The 20,912-nt window shown below is 58.4% G+C and overlaps 1 protein-coding gene across 2 annotated transcripts in view; it reads left to right on the forward strand.

The window, feature by feature from the left end:
• The first annotated feature begins 216 nt into the window (after positions 1–216).
• The window catches only part of SMOC2 (SPARC related modular calcium binding 2), a 147,633-nt gene continuing 126,937 nt past the window's right edge, over positions 217–20,912 (forward strand). For both annotated transcript variants that reach the window (XM_032837227.1, XM_032837228.1), the window contains exon 1: positions 217–300. In XM_032837227.1, coding sequence (XP_032693118.1) covers positions 217–300 — 84 coding nt within the window. The remainder of the gene's footprint in view (positions 301–20,912) is intronic.

The raw sequence follows: 20,912 nt of genomic DNA on the forward strand, positions 1-20,912 counted from the left end.
GGCGGCGCGGGGGTGGGGCCGGAGGAGGCGAGGGAGGGAGCGAGCGGGCAGGAGGAGGATCCGGGAAGTTCTGGGGTTATTTGACAGCAGCCGGCGAAGCCGCACAGGACGCGGAGGGCCGCCGGGTGCGGAGGGCAGCGGGTGGAGTCGGGCGCCCGGAGCGCGGGGTGAGGACCGCTGCGCCCCGCTCCCCGCCGCCGTGCCGCGCGCGTCACCATGCTGCTCCCGCAGCTCTGCTGGCTGCCCCTGCTCGCCGGGCTGCTGCCGCCGGCGCCCGCGCAGAAGTTCTCGGCGCTCACGGTGAGTCGTCCCGCGCGGACCTGGCAGGCTAGCCCCGACTCGGTCCGCGCCTTGTCCGGCCCGAGCGCCTGGGCGCGGGAAGCAGGTGACCCTGGGGAACGTGGCGCCGCCTCCCGCCTCGGGGTCCGAGCAGGTGAGGCCCAGGCCGGTCCGCAGGCGGCTGCGTGGGCTTCTGGGGTCTCTCCGCCGCGTGGGGGTGCTCTGGGGTCCTGCGCGTCCAGCTGGCTGGTGGGCAGGGCCCGGCGCGGACACAGGGCTGAGGACGCCGGCGCCGCCCCGCGGACTGTCCGAGGGCCGCCCCGCCGGGGACACGCTCGCCCACTCACTGCTGTCCCTCCGGCCTGGGGCGGGCTCGGCCTTGCGTCCCTCTGTCACTTGGGCCCTGGGGGGGCACCGCTCGGACCTGCGGCCGCTTGACTGGGAAAGGAGCTGCTTGTCTTGGGCGCTACTCCTGAGCCCCCTTTGGCTCGCCTGCTTGTCCCAGACACCCTCCCCAAGTGAATCTCGGAGGAAGCAGATGACATTAAAATAAATATTATTTTCCCTCGTGTCAGCCGGCAGAAGTTGGGGGACAAGGCGTCGTCTCCATGTCCCGCAGTCCCCTTTCCCTGGTCCTCTCTTGGTCCGGGGGCTGCGCGCAGGCAGGCGCGCTCCCGAGCGCGTGGGTCACCGCGGTTGACCTTGACCGCTGTGTGTTTTTCTTTCTTAGCTGAAACTTCTCTGCAGCAGCCTTGGCCGGCAGCGCGCGGGGCCAAGCCCGGAGCTCCGTGCAGGGCGCGAGCCAAGCCACCCGCCGCTGGCCGGGCCGTGTCTGCAGCCCCCAGCTCGGGCAGACCTCGTGGGCTTGCTGTGTTTGCAAACCCATAATTAATGCAATCTGCAGAAACGAAAACATTCCACTTAAATGTGTTTTTGAACAAGTGCTTGAGAAAACACGAAGGTGGAGAGAACACCTCTGATGGAGAGATGATTGAAGTAGTGGGGCTTGTCCTGAAGGGGTTTATTGTATGGAAAACACCTAAGGTCTGAAAGGAGCTGTGGTCGGGCTCTGCTTTTCAGCAAGTCTGAAGCAGTGCTGTGAGCCTTTTTCTTTCTTTCTCTCTTTCTTTCTTCCTTTTCAAGCAGTATGAGGGGAACGATGTTAGTGAGTTCACTGTTCATACTTAAAATTCTTCTGGAGCAGCCCTTGGGTCCCTGCCTTGTGTCTTGCAAATGACTTGTAGATTAGAAACTGCTCCCTGGAAGCTCCACGGCAGTTTCCCCAGGCTCAGCTTTCCTCCAGGACAGCTATCACCCGGAGAGGCTGTCAAACTCCACTTCCTGTGGGTGCCCCCCGCCCCGTGTGTCCACAGCCACAGTACGTACACACAGGCACACACACAAGTACCAACAGACCCCTCCCGCTCAGAGCACATGGAGGCTGCAGAGGAACGGAGCAAATCTCCAAAGAAGACACTGGCCTTTTCTCCCAGAGCTGGGAGAACCAGCTTTCCTACCCTTGCCATGAATTTTCTGACCGTGTAAAAGGTAGACCCCCATGGGCCCGCTCTCTGGGAGCTCCTGGATCTGTTGGCACCTCTCTGGAAAAGCAAAAGCAAGAAGGTTTGTTATTAAATCTCTAGGTTCTCTTCCTTTCCCTCCCGGCCACTCTTGTGTGTAACTTACTTGGAACGTCTTGTCCTTTGCTTCTTGGGATGCTCCGTGTCTTTCCCGGCTGCAGGGGCCCTGGCTGCCTGCCTGGGGAGTCCAGTGTGGACCAAGGCCCCGTACTACACTCTCACAGAAGACCTTTGCCTTGAATCTGCACTTGCAAAGACGATGCATGATGCTTTCACGACCAGAGGGATATTTTAAAGCCCTAAAAGATTTTGGCATATCCCACCCCCCATCCCACCCCACAGTCCAGGAATTCAGCAAGTCGGCTGAGGCGTCCCGAGGGAGTGTTGGATGTGCTGGATCTTTGGCGGTGATCACCTCTTTCCAGATCACTTTCTAGTATTTGGGCATCTTCTGTTTCCTCGACAAGATTTACACCTGATCTTTAATCAGTCAGAAAGACAGCATCGGCCCGTGGCAGCCGGGACGTCTTCTGGGTGTGTGACTGACTCTGGAGCTGTGCCTTAACTTTCTTAATCTCCAAATTCCCTATCGGCGACCTGGGGATAGAGTAATGTCTGTTGAACATGCCGTGAGGGTTAAGGATGAAGCCTTTGATACGCCCGGTGTGTGTTAGTTCTCCATTAGGATTATTCCTGATGACACCCACGCCATTGCCTGCATGACACGGTTTCGACTGCTGTGATCGTCAGCTTGGTGCTGTGTCCTTCGGGTGTGAGGGCACTGGCTACACGGTGCTGTCGCCCGTCACAGAGGCTTCGAGCACGCCGCTTTGGTCTTGGCCTGTCTGTGTGCCTCGTCCAGGCATGCCGGGGTCAATGGGCAGAGGAGAGAACGCGGCTTCCTCTGCGCCTTCTTCTGTCCCACCTTCTGTTCTGTCCTCACCTTGAAGCAGGGATCGTCCCCTACCTCTGTGGGTTGGGAGCTTGTCCCTCCGGCTTCCCAGAGCTGTGCACCGGCCCTCCTCCCTCCTGACTCGGACACTCTTTGTCCGGGGCAGTGCTATCGGCGGGGGCGGGGGCGGCTACTCCTCTGTGTGTGAGAGCGAGAAAAGGCACGTTGCCAAGTCATTCTTTAGAAATGGTGCCATGAGGACCTTTGTGTTTTTCTTATGACTTTTCTTGGCTTTGCCAGGTCTCCTGGTTATCAATCAGACTTTGGTGTTACCGGCAGTCAGCAGATGGTGGTGGTCCGTGTGTTTGATCTGCCCTCACGGGGTCTACAGCTGTTCTTTCTTTAAGAAGTAGGTACATTCTAAGGCGAGATCATGTCCATTTCTCATGGGGATGCCTGGCTTTATTTTCTTCATAAAAAATGAAAAGATTTAATCAATTTATTTGGGAGAGCAGGGGGAGGCGTAGAGGGGGAGGGAATAGGAGGTGGGAAGAATCTTAAGCAGCCACCCAGGTGCCCACCTCCTCGTACTTCTGTGAAGGCTGAGACTACGGGCTACTTTGCGGTCGAGGTCACCTGGGCGCACGGAGCACGTGCCTGTGGTCACCACTTCACTTTGTCGCGGGTGTCGTTGCACGGGTGCTAGTGGTCGGACGGCACACCTGCGCCTGAATGCTTTCTGCATGGGCGCTGAGGTTCCTGGACCCCCTTCCCACAGGATTTGAGAAGGAGCCGGTGGGTTCCTTTGAGACCGACTGAATGGTGTTGTGCCCACACGCCAGAGGCAGACGCCTTGCCCTTCCCTGGGCCCAGCAGGCGCTGCCGGTGTCCCGGGCTCTCCTGCGGGAAGCGGCTGTGAGCACCTGCGCTCCGCACTCTGCCGGGGCCCCTTGTTTGTGCTGCTCACGCGACACCTGCCACTGCCCACCCACAAACGTCCTGTTGCACCCAGTTCAGGACACGGGGGAGCTGCCCCTGGCCCTGAGCTGACGGAGCCATTTCCAAATTCAACCTGCATTTGTTTCTCTTCCTTTGGGGGATGGGTGTTCCCGGAGCTAACTTCCGTGTCCCCTTCAGGGACCTGGAATTCCTCAGTGTTGTTTTCCTCCCACCTTCCTGCTCAGGACTCACCAGTCAGGGCCGTGGAAGGACAGAGTCCAAATGGCTGTTTGCGGCCCCCGCATGCACTTCTTTGCTTTGGAAGAGGGGGACAGAAACGGAAAGACGGTATTTGCTCATCTGTAAATTTTAAAATATTTCATCATGAGCACGCCCACGGGGGGACCTGATATTGATGTCACGGGAGCATCGGCACCAAAGTGTCCCCACATTTCCCAGCCACGAGGGTGAGATGTGCCCGCGGAGTTTCAGCGCCGACCACTCAGGGTCAGGGACTTCAGGCGACGACCCTGGGTGTTTGTTCTCCTCCTGCTGTGCTGCAGATGCCCTGAGCAACGTGTGGTGCTCTGGGAGGGCTGGGCTCATCACCAGCCCGAGACTGACCACTGACTGCAGAGGTGGACGGGGAGGAGGAAAGGAAACGCAACTGACGGTTTCCAACTAGAAGCCCTTGCATGTGACTGAACCCCAGCATCTGGAGGGTCACTTGAATTTTGGTTTGATATCAAGACCATAAATGAAACCATAAGTAACTTCAGGTCCTGAGAGGATTGTGTAATAACTGGGCGCTGATGTGACAGCGGCTCAGGACAGCAGATTTCTAGGTGACTCTGCATCAAAATGCCTTCAGGAGCCTCCCGGATCTAGGGGGGCTGCAGTTAGGGTAGCAGAGCACTGGGAGAGAGAGCAAGGTGACATTTACACATTTTGAATTAAAATTATACCGTTCTCCACATACCAGACACACACCAAAAATGACTGATGGATTTCTAGTGGGATTTTGAAATTGAAGAAGAAAAATTGAGAAATAACATTCTGAGCTCATTTATAGGAAACTAGAACGGTCCCCTCCTGTTTTACCGATCGGTGGTGTTGGTGGTAGGGCGGGATCCCACTATTAACATTTGTACGTGCTTAGAGTTTGAAAAGAGCTTGATGCATTAGATATTTAACTGAAACCTGCAAGAGGAAAGAATTCAGAAAATAAAATCCTAATTTCATATGGGCCAAGAAGAAATTATTCTAGAAGCATTAATAACAGACGGTCTTATGTGGTTTTGTAGCCCCAGGCTGGAAATCAAAGAGCAAAGATTCGTAATAACACACACACAAAACCTGGAGCCCAGTGAAATGTTAACGCGTTTGTACTGTCAGAATTTTAAAAAGACATTGTAAGTGGAAGCTTGCGTGCTGTAATATCTGGCTCAGTTTAATTAGAGGCTTTGACACGAGGGCAGCCTCAGAGTGACTAGAACCACGGTCATGTTCCGATTTTGTGATTTTGTTGTGGATGAGCTAATGCGGCGTGTGGCCCACAAAGCTGGCCCCGGAGACGAGCTGGAATGTCCGGGAAGTGACCTCTCCTTTCCTCCGCCACGCGTCTTCCTTCGTTTTGCCTTCTTTCCCCGCCGTGGTCTTTCTCCTTCTGCCCGAGTCACCGTGAATCGCCTCCACTTCCATCACGGAGATCTCCGTTCTTAGTGCGGTCCCTGTTAGCAGTTTCCATGCTGGTGCTTGCCCGGGAGCACCGGGGTGGGCGTCCCCTCGGCTCTGCCCGGGGGTCATTGTGCTGCGGGGGCGCCTCTGTCCCAGGACCCCAGCCACTAGCTGACCCACCCACTAGCAAGCCCCGCTCCTGGGCAGTGTTTCTCTGTGGGGGCAGGGGTGCGCCGACACTTATGGTTTGAGGTTGCTGGCAACGTCTCTCCCGTTAATGATGAAGTCTCGGAAAGCAGGACGAGTTTAGGTAAACACAATAATCCGCGGCGCGTTTGATCACGGGCTCAGAGCGCTCGAGTGTGGCCCCGGCTACGAGGCCGCGTTCCATCTCAGATGTTCTCAAATTTGTTAGATTTCAGTCACTTCTTCAAGAACAAAGTTGCCGGTTTGTTGGCAAAACCACGCTGAGGTTCACGGGCCGAGTGGGGCTGTGTTGTGTGTCTGTCTTCCCCTCCGGCCAGTAACAAAGCCCCAGAAACAAAGGAATCCAAGCTATGGGCGCGATGCCCGTGCCAGGGGCAGCTGACTCCCTTCCTGGGATCGGGCTTGGGTCGTCCCAGCCCAGCCCTCAAGGGCAGACAGGACACTCTTGTGGACCAGGCCAGGGTGCTGCGGGGCCCATGCCCAGGCTGGGTGCCAGGAAGGAGGCCCTCTTGGGCCCTTTTGGGCCTCCCCCGAAGGCTGCCTTGGGAAGTGGTCCAGGTGGGCGTCCCTCTGCCCCAGCCCCTTTCTGGGTGGCAAGGGAGGGCACTGGGTCCTGTGGAGTCCGAGGAGGAGGAGACCCCTGTGTCCGCCCCAGACAGTGCGGACCATCCGACGGCCAGCAGCGGACCTCCTTCTTTGGAGGGGGCTGTGAGACTGTGCCTCAGTGGACGGTGTCTGAGGGGGTTTGGCACACACTCTGAGCGGTGACGGGAAGCACGTTGCCGAGGCCACCAGCGGAGGGTTCTCATTTCTGAGGGAACCTCCTCAGCTTCCATGCTGTGCCATTGCTGATGAGCTCATGCACCCATGGGCGCGGGCAGGTGCCTTTCCCTGACAGCCTTGCTGTTGAGCCAGAGCCATGAGGAGTTGGGGGTCTCTGTGGTCCCCGTGGCCTGGATTTAACCCGGGCCCCATCCATATACATCCAGCGGCCTCTTTCTCCCTCTCCCGGCTCCTTTCTCTCACTACTTTGTTTGGCCCGTCATGAGAGGAACCGGAGGGAGACTTGCCTTTCTCCATGGGTCCGGCCACCGTCTCTGGTTAGCCTCTCCTGGAGCACCTGTCACAGGCGTGCACTCTCCTGCCCTGCCCCCAGCTGTCCCGTCACACCAGGAACAGCGCACAAGGAACAGGATCACCCCAGAGGCACCCTCGCAGCTTTGCGGCTGCACCTCAGGCATCAGTTGGAGCAAAGCCTTCACGGCCCGTGGAGAGGCACCGGCGGCTTGGAGACATGAAACGGAAATTACAAAATAAGATGATAAATTCCATGAATGCCTGTGAATTTAGCCCTGACTTGTGAGATATGAATAAGGTTTCAGAGCAGAATTTAGTGCATTGTTTGTCTTCCGTGTGTACTGATTCTCTCCACAGAGGACCTGGGCGTGTAATCACAAAATTGCTTCAAGTTTATTTAAAATTAACATAAAAAGTAGATCTTTGGAAACCGGAAGTTAGTGTCCTGCCATTCTGTTGGCTGGCAGGGTTGAGATGGCCCCATGGATGATGGGGTTCCCAGGCCTCCGGGGCTAGAGCTCCAGATGGCGTGTCACCTGCTGGCACAGAGATGCCCCTGGCACCATTGCCATGGGTAAAGGCTGAAATGCAGGTCGTGCTTTCCCTTCCTTCTTTCTGCTGAGAGATGGCGTGTGCTCTAAGAGACTCTTAGACGCTTCACTGTGACGCAGCTGAGCCGACACGGGCCCATAGCTCGCCGTCCAGCCCGAGCTGCATGCAGGGCTGGGCTCAACTCCCCACGCCTCCCCCTGGGCACGGCAGCCGCCACAGGATAGGCCGGCTGGAGGAGGGTGGAGGGGGAGAAGAGGAAGGGATGGAGGAGGCCCCAGGCTCCTGCGGAACCAGCTGAGGGCCAGGACAGCTTGGCCGGCAAGTCCTTCATCTTCGGAAAACAGACACACCAAGTTCTAAACATGGAGAAGAGAGAGAACACAGACATTCCGGTGCCTTGGTCTGAAGCCATTCCTTAGGGAACACAAGTTGTCATCAGGAGGGCTCTCTTGGACCCGCAGCAACTTCGGAAGGAGTTTGGTTTTATTTCATTCATTTATTTATTTATTTTATAGATCTTGTGTATTCTGTTTTCCATCATGTTTAGGGAAGATGACGAGGTGTTCTGGAGGCCAGATGCCTTCCCTCCTGTCCCCCAACTCCTTGCTTCTCCCACCCGGGCTCTCTGTCCAGCATTTGTAGGACACTGAAGATAAAGGGACTAGTTCATGTGTCCCAGGTAACCGCTAAGCATTGCTCTGTGTCTGCCATCATCTGTTCTATGGGGTCTTTAGGGCCCAAGGCTCCCAGTTTCCTTTCTGAACAGGCCCCATTTCGAGCTCTGCTTGACAGGTATCCTTTCAGGAAGGTGGCGGTCAGTCTAGATACAAGATTCGCAGAAGCAGGTGGCAAAGCAGAGCCTTGTAAAGAGGCTCTAGTGTGTGCTTGGCTAACTTTCCCATGTAGCTTTCTAAACTTGAGGTTCTGTTAAGCCAGTGTCCCCCTGTAGTTGCCCCCCCTTAATGTGTAAGTGGTATCTTCTTCGTTAGTCCTATTAAAACGAGATTTGCATTCTCATTCCCCTTATGCCAGTTGGGACCGTCCCCGGCTCCTGCAGATTTGCTGGGCACTCCTCTGTCTTCCTGTAAGAGGGTTGTTGGCCTCGATGCACCCAAGGGACAGGCCAGGACTCACTCCCAGAAGAGGAGACAGAGTGCATGTCCGCTTGTTGCCCTGATTCACTGTTCGAGGGAAGATGCCCCGGGAGATCTGGTCTGTGTCCCCCTCCTTCACCCCACTTCAGAATCAATGACTTAAAAATCAAAACACCCCATCAGACTTCCAAGTACAGGTTCCTGCGAACTTACTCTAAAAGGCTTGCGCTAAGCCGGTAAGTGACATTTGAATCGAATAATGTCATTCAGCCAGCGCCCAGCAGCCCCGACGGTGCCACTCCCCGTCCCAGCACCGCGCTCCCAGGCTGTCGCGGGGGAACGTGGACGCGTTCTCCCAGCATCGGGGTGACGCCTCCAGGACTGCGGATTAGGGCTTCCGTGTGATACATTGTTTCGACGCTCCGAACCCTGGAGACACAGCGCGCCAGCTTCCTGCGCTCTCACGATAGTATCTCCTTTGTCCTTGTAATATCCTTGCCAAGACGCTGTATATACTTCCTGGGTGTATATATTTTAGATTTTGCAAACGCCTCAGGGTAGGGAAAGTGAGTAACAGCTCTGACCTGAACATACATGTTTGCTAAGTTGTCGCTTCGCAGAACCTGCAGATCTGTGCTCCCGATAATCGGGTCTTGATCCTTAAAAGATTTAACTCTTGGCGGGAGTTGCCGCAGATGGATCATGTCTCCGTTCAGAAATAGAATCCAGGTGGAGTCTCGGATCTCTTCTCCGGCACCCCAGGCGGCTCCGGCCCCTTCACACCCAGCCGGAAGGACAGGTGCTGCCCACCCGGCCCCCCCACCGGGCTTGCAGGCCGCCGGTTCCGACGCTCCCGGAACCCGCCACAGGAGGGAGCCCAAGAGCAGCCTGGCTCCGGGTGTGGGGGCTCCTGGGGAGGCTTTGGGGTTTGACCACCAGCAGAGCCTCTGCCACCTTGACGAGGAAAAGACCTGACGGGCTGCTGCCACTTAGTGTGAGTTCGGACACCACGTCCGGCTTTCCAGTTTTAGAGACTGGAGCCCTGGTGCAGAGACGCTCGATCAGGGAAGGAAGCAACAGGGACAATTTGCATCTGATGTTTCCGGCAGCTGTAGTTCAAGTCTGGGGTTCGCTCGGTAAATGCATGGCTGCTCCCCGGCCGCCCGCAGGACTGCTGCGTTGAGGCCGTCGGGCTGTCTGCACCCCGGCTGCTGCGGCTGCAGGAACTGCTGGCTCGGGGAGTCAGATTACACTTCCCTGGGGAATCCATACGATATCCCCCGTGCTCCAACCTGCCTCTTACGATGGGTCTTAACCTGAGCGGAGAGCCGTGTAGCAGATCGAGGCCCTCCCGGGTGTCCAGGGGCGCCCTCTTCCCTCCAGACTCCCGCTGACCTCTCACCGCACCAGGCTCAGAAACCACTCCCGTTTCTTTGTACCCGAAACTCTGCAGGAAGTTTGGAGAAGTCACGATTGGCCCCACTCTCATCTCTGCTCCTTCCCCTTCCTTTATCCTGGGCGCTTCTTTCTGTTTCCTTCTGCTGTGGCTGCCGTCGCCCCCGGACTCTGTTTCCAGAGGCCATCAGGAGGAGGGCCATGCCTGCCATCCTGGGGTGTCCCTTCCCCAGACTGGTTCTCATCAGAGCTGGGGCTCATTTCCAGGTTGTCCTCGCGGAGCCCGGGTTGCCCTGCTGCTTGGTGTTGGGTTGGAGGGGCTGCCCCTGGGCTCTGGGGATCCTGGGCCATGGCCCAGGCCACGAGGGGCTCTGGCGTCTCATCTCCCGCCAGACTGGAAATGTTTGTAAGGAGGCTCCAAATGGGCTCAGTAACGACCAGTCCTCACAGGCTCACATCACGCCTCCATCTCGAGGCTGTGTCCTTGGGGCAGCTTCTGGGGGTGAAAGGCAGGCAGAATCCATATCCTGGACAGGGAAGGGGGTGAGCGGCCTCCCAGAGCCCAGGTCCAGCTGTAGGTTAACCGGTGGTCATGGTACCCCAGGACCTTCCCCAGCAGGTGCACCTCTACCCATGTGTGCTGACGCCGGCCTCAGGGAGGGCAGCGGGGCAGGAGGCTGCGCCCAGAGAGCAGCTCAGGCCCCGTGCGACCCCTGCATCCCTCCTCCCGGGGCTGCCTGGCACGTCGCCTGAAACCTCGTCCTTTCTCTTCTTACCTGAGCCCCAAATGTAGCAAAAAATGACAATTTAATTGACAAAGCTAGGGAGAGTTGGAGGTTAATCTCTTTCTGTCTCTGCCTCTCCCTCAGTTTCTCTCTTTAAAGCTTTTGGTCTTTCTGTCTCTCTGTCTCTTTCTCTTTCTGTCTCTGTCTGTATCTCTCTATCTCTGTCTGTATTTCTGTCTCTCTCTGCCCTTGGGTCTCCTGAAGTTTGCCCAGCGTGCACAGAGTCACGCCTGGCCATCCTCGTCCTCCCCCCTGCGGCCCTGGGTACCAGCTGTGGTCCCGGAGCCGGGCCTCCAGCCTCGCCGGCTCTTCCCGCACCAGGGAGGCCAGGTCACCTGTTCCCCATGGGGAGGGTAGAGAAGTCTGTATGCCACCGGGCTCTGTGAACCGAAATGTCCAAGAAGAACGCGTGTGCTAACCCTCAGTTTGACTCAGCCAAATTCTAACCAGGCTTTGCTTTTTTTAAAAAAATCACTTTTTTTGGACCTTTTCTTCTTTACTTTCTGGGTTTCCCAGTTCCACTGAGAACCATAAGTTTCTGGCTGTGAGATCGAGGCTCTCAGGGCTGACATCCCTGCTGTCTGGGCATTCCCAAGGGCGAGCGTGCCAGTCGAGCCTCGGCTCTGCGGGCAGGGAGGCAGGGGCCCAGCGGGGCACGAGGGCAGGCAGTGCGTGTGAGCGAGGGGCCCTGCAGCCCAGCCCCCGTCCCTGTGCTGGTGGGCTTCTCGGCGTGCGTGTTCCATGGGCCAGAGGGCTCTCTGGAGGAGGAGGGACAGCCTAGGGACACACGTGATGAAGTCATGACCCAGCATGCACAGTGTCCGGGTGGGCTCGAGGGAACAGGTTTGTGACAGATGTGGAGTCTCTCCAGGGGCCTATTGCCGGCTCCAGACAATGGGGACAAACAGGTCACTGTCCAACCATGACGCTGGGCAGCGTCCAGCAGACTAGACGGTTGTGCATCATGTGACCTGTGCCCCTGCTGGAGCTGTGGACAGTGGGCTGGGGCTAGGGGAAAGGGTCATCGCTCTCCAAAATGCTGCCCAGGAGGGGGCTGTCCCCCTAAGTTCTGAGGGTCTGGGTGGCACGTCGCGGTGGGGAGTGTGCTAGGCACAGAGGCGCCTGGACATGTACCGAGGACTCATGAGCGTCTCCCGTGGCACAGGGGCTGGGTGCAGAGCGCAAGGTGCTCTGAGAGGGCAGCTGGGCAGCCACGGGGGCCCTCCCGGGCTGTCAGAGCAAGGCTGCAGGCAGAGAGAGGGCGCAGGCTGGTGCTGGAGCCCATGATGCTGGGGGTGGGGGTGCATCCCATGGTACTGGGGCACAGGGTGCAGCCACAGTGCTGGGGGGCAGTGGCAGACGGGGTGCGCCCTGTGATCCGGGGCTCCTGTTTCTGGCTCTTCAGCTGTCTGTCCGTTAGGGCAAGAGTGCACTCTGCCCCTTTACCCCGACCCTAGGCCGTGGGAGGGCAGCTGACTTCCGCCTGACTGCAGAGGATGAGCTTTCCGCAAGAGCTGCAGAGTTCGTGCCAGCCCGGCCGTCTCCACGGGCTGCCTTCTCTTCTATCTTCGAGCCGAGTCGGAAGTGAGGCCTTCGGGGCGGGGGGGCGGGTTGCACTCGGTGGTACGGTGCCCAGGCTGACCTGAAGGGCTGCCACGGGGGGCTGCGTGGGGTTTCGCCATGGTGAGAGGCTGGCTTCTCTCCTCATTGCCTCTACCTGGAAACGTTCATGCTCAGGCTCTCTCCTTCCCTCCTTTAAATCCACTTTCTGAAGACTGAGACTCACTCACCTTATGGAGGTTACATAACACAATCAGGTAAAAAATGCAAAACAAAGGACACACATGTCATCATTACTCCTGGGGCCTGTCTCAGAGTCGCTGGTGTCAGATATGCCCGCGGGGCCGTGGGTTAGTGGTCAAGCTGTGGGGACCACTGACACCACAGTGAAGGGAGACTCAGAAAACCCCCAAGGCCATACTGACATCACACAAGCAGGCAGCTCTGGGGATGCAAGTCCCCAACGATGCACCTGGTGGCCTGCGGGGCACACAACATGTGCTCTGTGCCCCCCTCCTGCCAGGTGTCCGCAGAAGCCCCATGTGGCTTTCCAAACTGCCAGTGGCTGTCAGTGCCCTGGCCCGGCCCCCGAGGGTGACGATCTCTGAGCTGCAGGACCCTGGAGGGCAGTGGCCTGGGACCTGAATGTGGGCATGTGGGCCACGCTGGGAAGGACTTGGTTTCCCTTTGGGGTGTCAGTGGGTGGGGGCTGGTTTCTGAGCACTACTGAGCCACCGTGCTGACAGCTAGTCCCACACATCACCCTTGAGTGACACAGCAGCCTCAACGTGGTTACACTTGTGACCAGGGTGACGGGTGTGTGGGCCCTGGGGGACGGGGTGTGGGGGCATGGGTGGGGCATGGAGGGTTTGGGCCACCAGTAGGCGGTCCTGGTCCCAGGGGATGGTCCTTCCCTGGTGTTCTGACCTGGCTGGGTTCCCGTTAAAGCCAGGCAGGGTGGTGGGACCTGGAGGCGTGGCACACGGGGAGTAACCACATGTGTGCAGTGCAGATGGGGACCTGAGCGCAGCCGTGCTGGCCGAGGCGACCTGCTTGGCCAGCCTCCTCTGTGAGCACTGCCCAAGGCGTTTCTGGCGCTGGCTGCTGTCTGGGGGTGAGGACTTACCCCAGCGGGACAGAGGACAGTACGCCCACCTGAGGGAAAGCTCTGGATTTTCCACCAGTTTTTCTCCTCTCTCTCTTTCTTTCTGTTTAGAAACATTCCGAGTAGTCTAATAGGGACACTTCTGTTCCATTTCCTCCCGATCGTCAGTCATTCTGTGGCTAATTCACCTCTTGTTTGCAGCCTTTTCTCTGGTGACACTCAGGGCACAACATAGAGCCGATCGCTGTCACCAGCCGCGGAAGTGGACACTGGGCCCCGTCGTGAGACACACTCTCGTGCGGACTGTAGCACCACACAGGCCTCCTGGACTCGTGCTAGAGGGACTCTGTGAGGACGCAATTCTGCAGGAGGCGCCTCCCTGGGCCGCCACGGACTGGCCAAAGAGGGCCCATGGGGAGTGGGCAGCAGGACTCCGTCTGGCCGTGTGCCCTGGGCTGCTGCTGGTGGTGGGTGGGGCCAGCTACTGAGCTCAGTCCTCGGGGCTGCAGGACGGGAGCGTGGTCCTCTTCTGTCACCGTGCCCTGTGCTGGCTGTCCCTGTCAACACGCAGCTCTGCTGCACTGGTATACGGTCCAGCTCTCAGAGGGGAGATGAGCCTCCTGGGCGAGGCCCTCCGCCTCCACATGCCCATCTCCCGCTGGCTATTTTCAGTGCGGCGTGCCGGCATGCCCACGCCTAGGGCTCGCTCTGTCGCAGCCCCACGGCCGGGCCTGCTGGACGCCCTGGGTCTTGTCTTGTGCTGGCTCCGGCTCCTCCCTCTCTGCAGACAGCAGCTCTTCCTCCAGGAAGCCTTCCTGACCCTCGGTCGGTCTATCGCCAGCTCCGCGTGGGAGCTGTGGGAAAGCTGGGGGCGTTCCGTCAGGCGTATTGTTATTTTAGCTCTCATCCTGTAATAATTAAAAGCTAATTTATCAATTATGTCTTGGAAACCAGCATAATCTTGCAGTTTCATTTAGCAGAAGTTGCAAAGTGCGCCCCTCGCCTCGCTGTGACTGATGCGCTAGAAACACGAGTTAGTGGGATGTTGAGGGGACTCGGGTGCGGCTCCCTCCCCTGCTCCACGTGCTGGGCGTGCCGACTGTGCCACGCCGCGGCGAGGAACCCGGCACAGAAGGACCGAGTGCAGCGTCCCGGTCACACGGCTGATCGTCGTGGGCAAGGGTGAGTCCCTGGAGTGCTGGACGCTCTGGGGAGCAGGTTTGCAGATGAGGGTCTTGGAGCCGTGGGGTGTCCGTGGACTCACTGCTGTCAAGGTCAAAGTCCGCTGGGTTTGTGGACAAAGAATCTGGGGCAGAGGCAAGAGCACAGCGGAGGCCGGCCGGGCGGGCCGTGCACTGCAGCGTCTGGGCTGAAGTCCCCACACACGCCAGAGGAAGACTCCCCACGGCGCCTGGCGGGGTCGGGGTCGGGGGGGCTCTGGGTCTGCAGGGCATCGTGCGGGGAGGGCTGCGGCCGTCTGGGAGCCGGGGTGTTGTGGTGGGGACGTCCCGAGTCCCTGTGGGGCTTCTCCCCGGCTGTCCCCGTCTCACTTCTTCACGCTGTCCTCCAGGGGTGGTGTGGACTTCGAGGGGCTTCACGGGTGCGTGTGGTTCTTGCTGCAACGTAGAGCCCTGAGGAGCCCCAGACGCCTCCTGAGGCGGGCTAGACGCGGTGGAATTCGGCGGGGCTCGCCTGGATGGACGGATGTGCAGAAGGATTTGGCAGGGACGCGTCGTTCGACTCGTGTGAGCAGTGAGCACACATGAAAATGGCTCGAGGGCGCCCAAGCCCCCGGTCCTGTGAGTCGTTCCCTAGGAAGTCGGGGGTGGGGGTGTCCTGCTCCGGAGATGAAAAGAAATTCTAGAAGCAACGTAATCTTGAGAACTAACACCGCCCAGCCGCATGGGGCCTGCCGACGCGCCTGATCTGTGTTGCCGCGTCCCCTTCTAGACTTGCCCACGTGACTTTGAAAACCACGGTTAGGACGAGGATTGTGCACATCTGTACTTGGTAGCGTTGAGGGCTGGGGTAGGCGAGGGGGAGGGCGAGTCACAGCCGCAGCCTGGGAGCTGCGAGGGTAGAGGCGCGCCCGCTGCCACCAGGCGCAAGGAGCAAACAGCCCGAGTCGGGCGGCTGGGGGAGCCGCGGCTGCTTCTCCGACTTCCCGCCACCCTCCTTTGCAGGCTTCACGTTTAAGGGGAAACCTCGTGCCTAAGCTTAGCAAAAACGATTCAGCACCCAAGCCTTCATGGCATATTGCAGTCATTTTTAAGGAGGACTTGTTTTAGTGCAAATGTGTACATAGACCAACTACTTTTAAAATTAACTGGACAGCGTGGTGTGAGCGCCGTTGTGGGCTTTCTGTGCTGTGAGTGGTTGTTGCCTGAGGGCGAGGGATGGCCAGTGCACGAAGGGCCGCGGTGGACGGTGGGGCCCTGACATGTGTCTGTTTGTAAGACGCCCACGCTTCCGTGCTGTTTGGTAGAACGAATAAGGAAAATCTCACCCCATTGCCCTGGGGTGTTGGCATACTCTGAACTTCAAGTGAGTCACTTGTAAACCTTTTGGGGTCTTTCTTGGAGACTGCGAGAAGGGCGAGGCACAGGGCGAGGCCCAGGATGCGCTTCCAGGGCCCCCCGCCCCCTGCTCTGCTGCGGCTGAGCAAGCTTCTGTCTTCCAGTGGCTTTTCAGTGCACTATCGTGTCGGGTTTCCTTTGAACATCTATTGGGAAGCTGGTGTGGAATTCCGGTGCTGTTAAAAGCGTTTGGGTGTAAACCGAAGTCTCTCGCAGCACGTTTGACGAGGAGGAGCCCATGCAGACCTTCGGTTCTTCTCATCGAGCCTGGTGCCCGGCGGTGGAGGAGCGCCCGGCGGGAGAGCGGCAGCTTGCTGGCGCAGACTCTCCGTGAGCCCTGGACACTCCGGTTGCCTCTGGGCACTGAGACTTAAAACGCAGAGTTCTAGGTCAGGGCTGCGATGCGGATACGCGGAGTCCTCAGCGGGAAGACGGCACGTGGGCTTCTCAGGAGTGTCGTCATTTACTGAGTCTCCGTGACGGTGGCTCTTGTCTAGATCAGCCAAGTGGCCAGGGCTGTGCCCTCCTCCCACCCAGCAGTCCTTCCCTCTCCTCCCTTAACTTTTGCCACTTTTGGCTCCCTGAGTGGCTGAGGTCAGCCAAGCTCATCCCTCGAGCCCGCTTTGTGGGTAACTTTGGGATTCCAGTTCCGTCAAGTACCATGAAGGCCGTTCCCATATTCTGCAGTCCATGCCGAGCTCCAATGGATGGGCTTCAGGGAGATGTCGCATTTTCAGTGACATGGGAAATGCATCTGGTGTCTGCAGACGGGGTGGTTCTTTCCAGGTGGAGGATTCCAGGCTCCCCTGAACTCTCTGCTGGCTGGGGTCACCTGTCCTCCTCCCTCGTTTTGGAGGACCAGCCTCTTGTGGTGTTGGACACACATGCGGCTGTCATCTCATGTTTCCAAAGGTAGGTTCTGGTGACTGACGTGGAATGACACCGTTAGGACATTTGGTGGACGTGCAGACCGCGTTGATGCAGAGATGTTGAGGGAGGGAATGGAGGTGAGTTTAGTGGTCACAGGGAGGGAAAATGCGTGGGAGACAGGGTACATCAGCTGGGGAAATGACCTGACGTCAGGGCTCCTAACGCTGTGCACTCTGCGCCTGCTCTGTGTGCAGGGACCCGGCGGCGAGACTGAAATGGGTGTGTCCCCGGCAAGAGGGCTAAGCAGGTGAGAGGAACTGCTCTTCCTACCGTTTCCAAGATCCGCTAACCCTCAGCCATGCTGGCAGTGATCTCGCACACACAAAGCAGGTGCTTCATTTGGAGGCCCCCACGTTTATTTGAGGACCCTGTTGGGGTCCGGCGCTTCCAGGCAGTAGGTGTGACTCTCAGGGGCTCGCTCCAAGTCCCCTCCCTCACTACCCAGCTCTCAGGGGCTCTGTTCCTCAGACATGCTTCTGACCCGAACTCAAGAAACACAGTCATAAATTGTAGGATGAGAATTACCTGCTTAACGTAAAGTTAAGCCTCTTCCCTCTCCATTTACCAAAGCTCAAGGCCGTTCGAGCTGGTGAGTAACGACGAAGTGATTTCAGTTGGTGCCTGTTGGCCACACTGACTCTTCTCTAGTCGCAGAAAGGGGGAAGCCCTTCCTTCGCGTGGCTTGAGAGGGAACTGGAATCTATAGTGTCGACTTCTTCATTTAATGCCTGCGGATGCTTGAAGGGATTTGGTATCAGAACGCGGAGGGACGTGAGGTCGGGGGAGGGAATGCCGACCGAGGAGGCAAGGTGCTTCTGGTGCAGGTGGCAGAAGGACAAGGAACGACGTCTGGGTAACGTCCCCGGCTTGCAGCAGGCGCCCACCTGGACAATTCCTGCGTCCTCACACTTCCCAGGTGATCTCGGGGGACAGCCGCGCAGAGGGCCCCAGGACACTGCCGGGGTGTGGTGGTCAGGGACAGGGGTTTCCGCGGAGAGAGGCGGCCCAGAATGGAGCTGAGGTCGGTTTCTGTGTCACAACACGGTGTGTCCCTAGGACTCGAACCCCCGGTCCGTGGGGGCAGCTGCTGCGGGGCCGGCCCCATGGTAATTCCGGACAGTGGTTAGTGGCAGGTGGGCAGCCAGAGGCTGCTGGAGGGGCAGCTTGTCTGGCTCTACTTTGGGGCATGTTACGTTCACTGGGGAGGAGAAGACAAGCACCCCCGGCCGAAAACCATGTGGGGACATTAGCGCGATGCGCCAAGCACTCCTGGCTTCCTGGGTCTGGGCTTGGTTTATGCCACGTCCCCTCACATTCCCACTGCACCGGGGGTCCGAGGCCCAGCATCAGCTCCCACTGTGAGGACAGTCCCACATGCCACAAATAGACAAACTCAAAGACACCGAGCGCCACGGACGTCAATCACCCACGACTGACCTTGTAAGTGGTAGCGTTTCCCAAGTTTCCGGATTTCCCCCGGGATTGCACCAGTGAGCTTTGTCCTGCTGCGGCAGAAAGAGCCCTCCTGGGACAATCTCGTGCTGGAGAAGACCTCGGGGAGTGGGACAGAGCGGAGGGGTCCAGGGCAGGGAGCTGTGACCACAGAGTGCAGACAGACCAGAGAGACCCGGGAGCCTCCCTCAGCCAGCAGGGCCAACACACCAGTGGCTCAGCAGCAGGTCCCGGGTGGGGAGAAACCCCAGGAGGGCGGGGCGGGGGCGGGGCCGGTTTGGGCCAGGCCCCGCCCACCACAGGAAAGCCCCGCCCCAGAGGCTGGGCCGCTGGCTCCTGGGCTCTCCCCTGCGCCCCACCAGACCGCAGGTGTCAGAGCCGGGGCTGGAAAGGAGCCTGGTAGACTTTAGGTCTTGCTGCGTCATTTAATGTGCACTTCTCGCCCACGCGTCCACACATTCTTCCTGTTCTTTTTTTTTTTCTTTAATAAAGAGTGGATTTCGGTGTTGGTTCATGTAGTCTTTGCTCAGCAGCACTGTGTGACCCTACAGCTGCTGTCGGTGTGGGTTTTTGAAAATTAGTATTTTATTTCTTAAGTTCTGGGCTGTCACAAGAAGAGCCTTTGCTCTCAGAGGCCCTTGGTCTCCCCTCAGCACTTCTGCAAGCCCCTCAGCTGGGCTGCGCTGGGTCGGGAGGGTGGCGGGGGCTGATGGCCGGGGCTGATGGCCACCAGGCTGCTGGTGCGGTCCGTAGGCGGGGAAGGAACTTCCGTTGGAGGCCGTTTCCAGAAGCCTCCGGAAGAAAACCTTCTTCTCATAGTATTTGTCCCAGAGGACAAATTCTGGAAGCCCCGCTGGGTGTAGGGCGTACCTGCGACTTACTTGTGTCCCTGTCAGCCAGGACGGGGCGTGGGAAGGAGGCCGGAGGCAGTGTCTTCCTCCTGGCCTGGACTCCCCGCAGGTGCTGGGGTGGTGCCGGGCAGAGGTGAGCGGTGAGGCCGGCCTAGGGCCTGGGCTTCTCTCCGCCACCGTCTTAGGAAGTGGGGCTCTGGCCGGGGACTGTCCCAGCCCATTGCTGGAGGCCCCCGCATGACGGGGTGGTCACTGAACACTGGGGCCCGTAGCTCCAGCTATCCCTTGGGGGCCATGGGGCCTGAGCTCAGTCAGCCCCGAACCCACGCGCTTGGACAGAAATGGAAACCGTCTCTTGTGCACGTGAACTTGATCGCACGTGGCTCACACCTCGGCAAACCTGTGAAATTGCTTTGGCCTTTGAGTGTCCTACTGGGTTTATTCAGACGCTGTCCCGGTGGATCACGGATCTTCTTTTGACGGCTCTGCCATGGAGGACGGTTTTTCAGACTTTTCTTAAATTCTGGGCAGTGCCAAACGTGGAGAGATCTTCAGTAGCGGCAATGAGACTCTGGCAACCCGCTGCAGACCTGTCGTGTTTTCTGCTCAAACAACGGATGCGTTTCATTAACACCTGCCCCTTAAACGTAACCCCGGGAAGTGTCGTGTGCCCCTCCCTGCGCCTCGGCTCAGCAGGCACATGCTTAGTCGGTCGGTAACAGCACTGAACAAAATCAGAAGCCAGGGACAACATGCCGGCGCACTGACCCAGGGCTGTGTCCAGGCCTGGGAGCGGACGGCTGCAGGCTTCTCCGTCCCCACAGCGACTGGAGCCCGTGAGGCCTGCGTGAGGTGAGGTGGGCTGTTGGCTCTCCCTGCTGCTGCCGCACGTGCTCACGAGTGTGTGGGGGCGTTCAGGTGGTTTTCAAGGCCGTCCTCTCAACGTATGTAGATGCCCCGTGGAGACCTGGAACCATCCCCTGTTTCCCGCATCCTCACGGGCTGAGCTCACTTTTGCAGCACACGGTAGGTGTTTTGGAAGTGCTGCCTCGGTAGCTGGCCGGGCTCGTGCGCACCCCTGCTTTCCCGGGGTCTCACAGGAAGCCGGAGTCCTGGGTAGCAACCGGAACAATCAGGTCCCATAAGCTGGCATCGGGGATGTCCACACGGCGCAGGTCTGGCCACCCTTCGCTGACGGGTCCCATCCTGTGCTGCTCAGGGACCGAGGCCAGGGCAGTGCAGCCCTCTGTGGGCAGCCACGGCCCTCGCTGTGGGCAGAGTCTTCCATGGCCCCTGACTGGTAAGCAGGTCTCTATACCACATGAGGCCCTGCCTTCCAGGGTGCTGTCTCCGGCCCTTGTGGGGCATCAGGGGAAGGGAAGGGAGCTCCACCTTCTGAAATCTCCACTTCTCTGGGAGTTCCCGGCTCAGGAAGAGTGTGGCAAACCTCCGGTGGGGGGGGGCTTCACTGGGGGGCCCGGAGCACGTTTTATAAACAGACGCACATGGGGTTGTGTAAACACAAAGGCTGGGCTGCTGGAGCACAGGGGAGCCTGGAACTCCAAGGGTCAGGGTTTGGAGACGGAAACGATCTTCTAAATCTTTCTGTTTGCAAACGGTGTCCTGACATCAACAAGCGTTAGCGGTTCAGAGCAGCGCGCAGACTCGGGCCGGCACCCAGACCCCAGTCACATGCCTTTGTAGTAAAAATAACAGAGCGTTAGGCTCCCTCCCGACGGAGCTGGTCCGGGAGATGACGTTTAGGAAGACGGCGAGCTTTGACCACACCGCGAGCTCTGCCAAGGTTCCTGGTCTGTAGGCTTGTTGCAAATGCCTTCTTGTCCCTTGAAGAAAACTGAATGGAAATTTCCAGGCCATTCAGGGGAATCTGACATGTGTCTTCTCCCCGGTCCCTGGGCTTCAGGGCTGACTTAGACAATAGTGTCCTCTCACTCGATGTG

The sequence above is a fragment of the Lontra canadensis genome, unplaced genomic scaffold, assembly GCF_010015895.1.
Source record: "Lontra canadensis isolate GAN:19392208 unplaced genomic scaffold, GSC_riverotter_1.0 scaffold97, whole genome shotgun sequence".
Lineage (NCBI taxonomy): Eukaryota > Metazoa > Chordata > Mammalia > Carnivora > Mustelidae > Lontra > Lontra canadensis.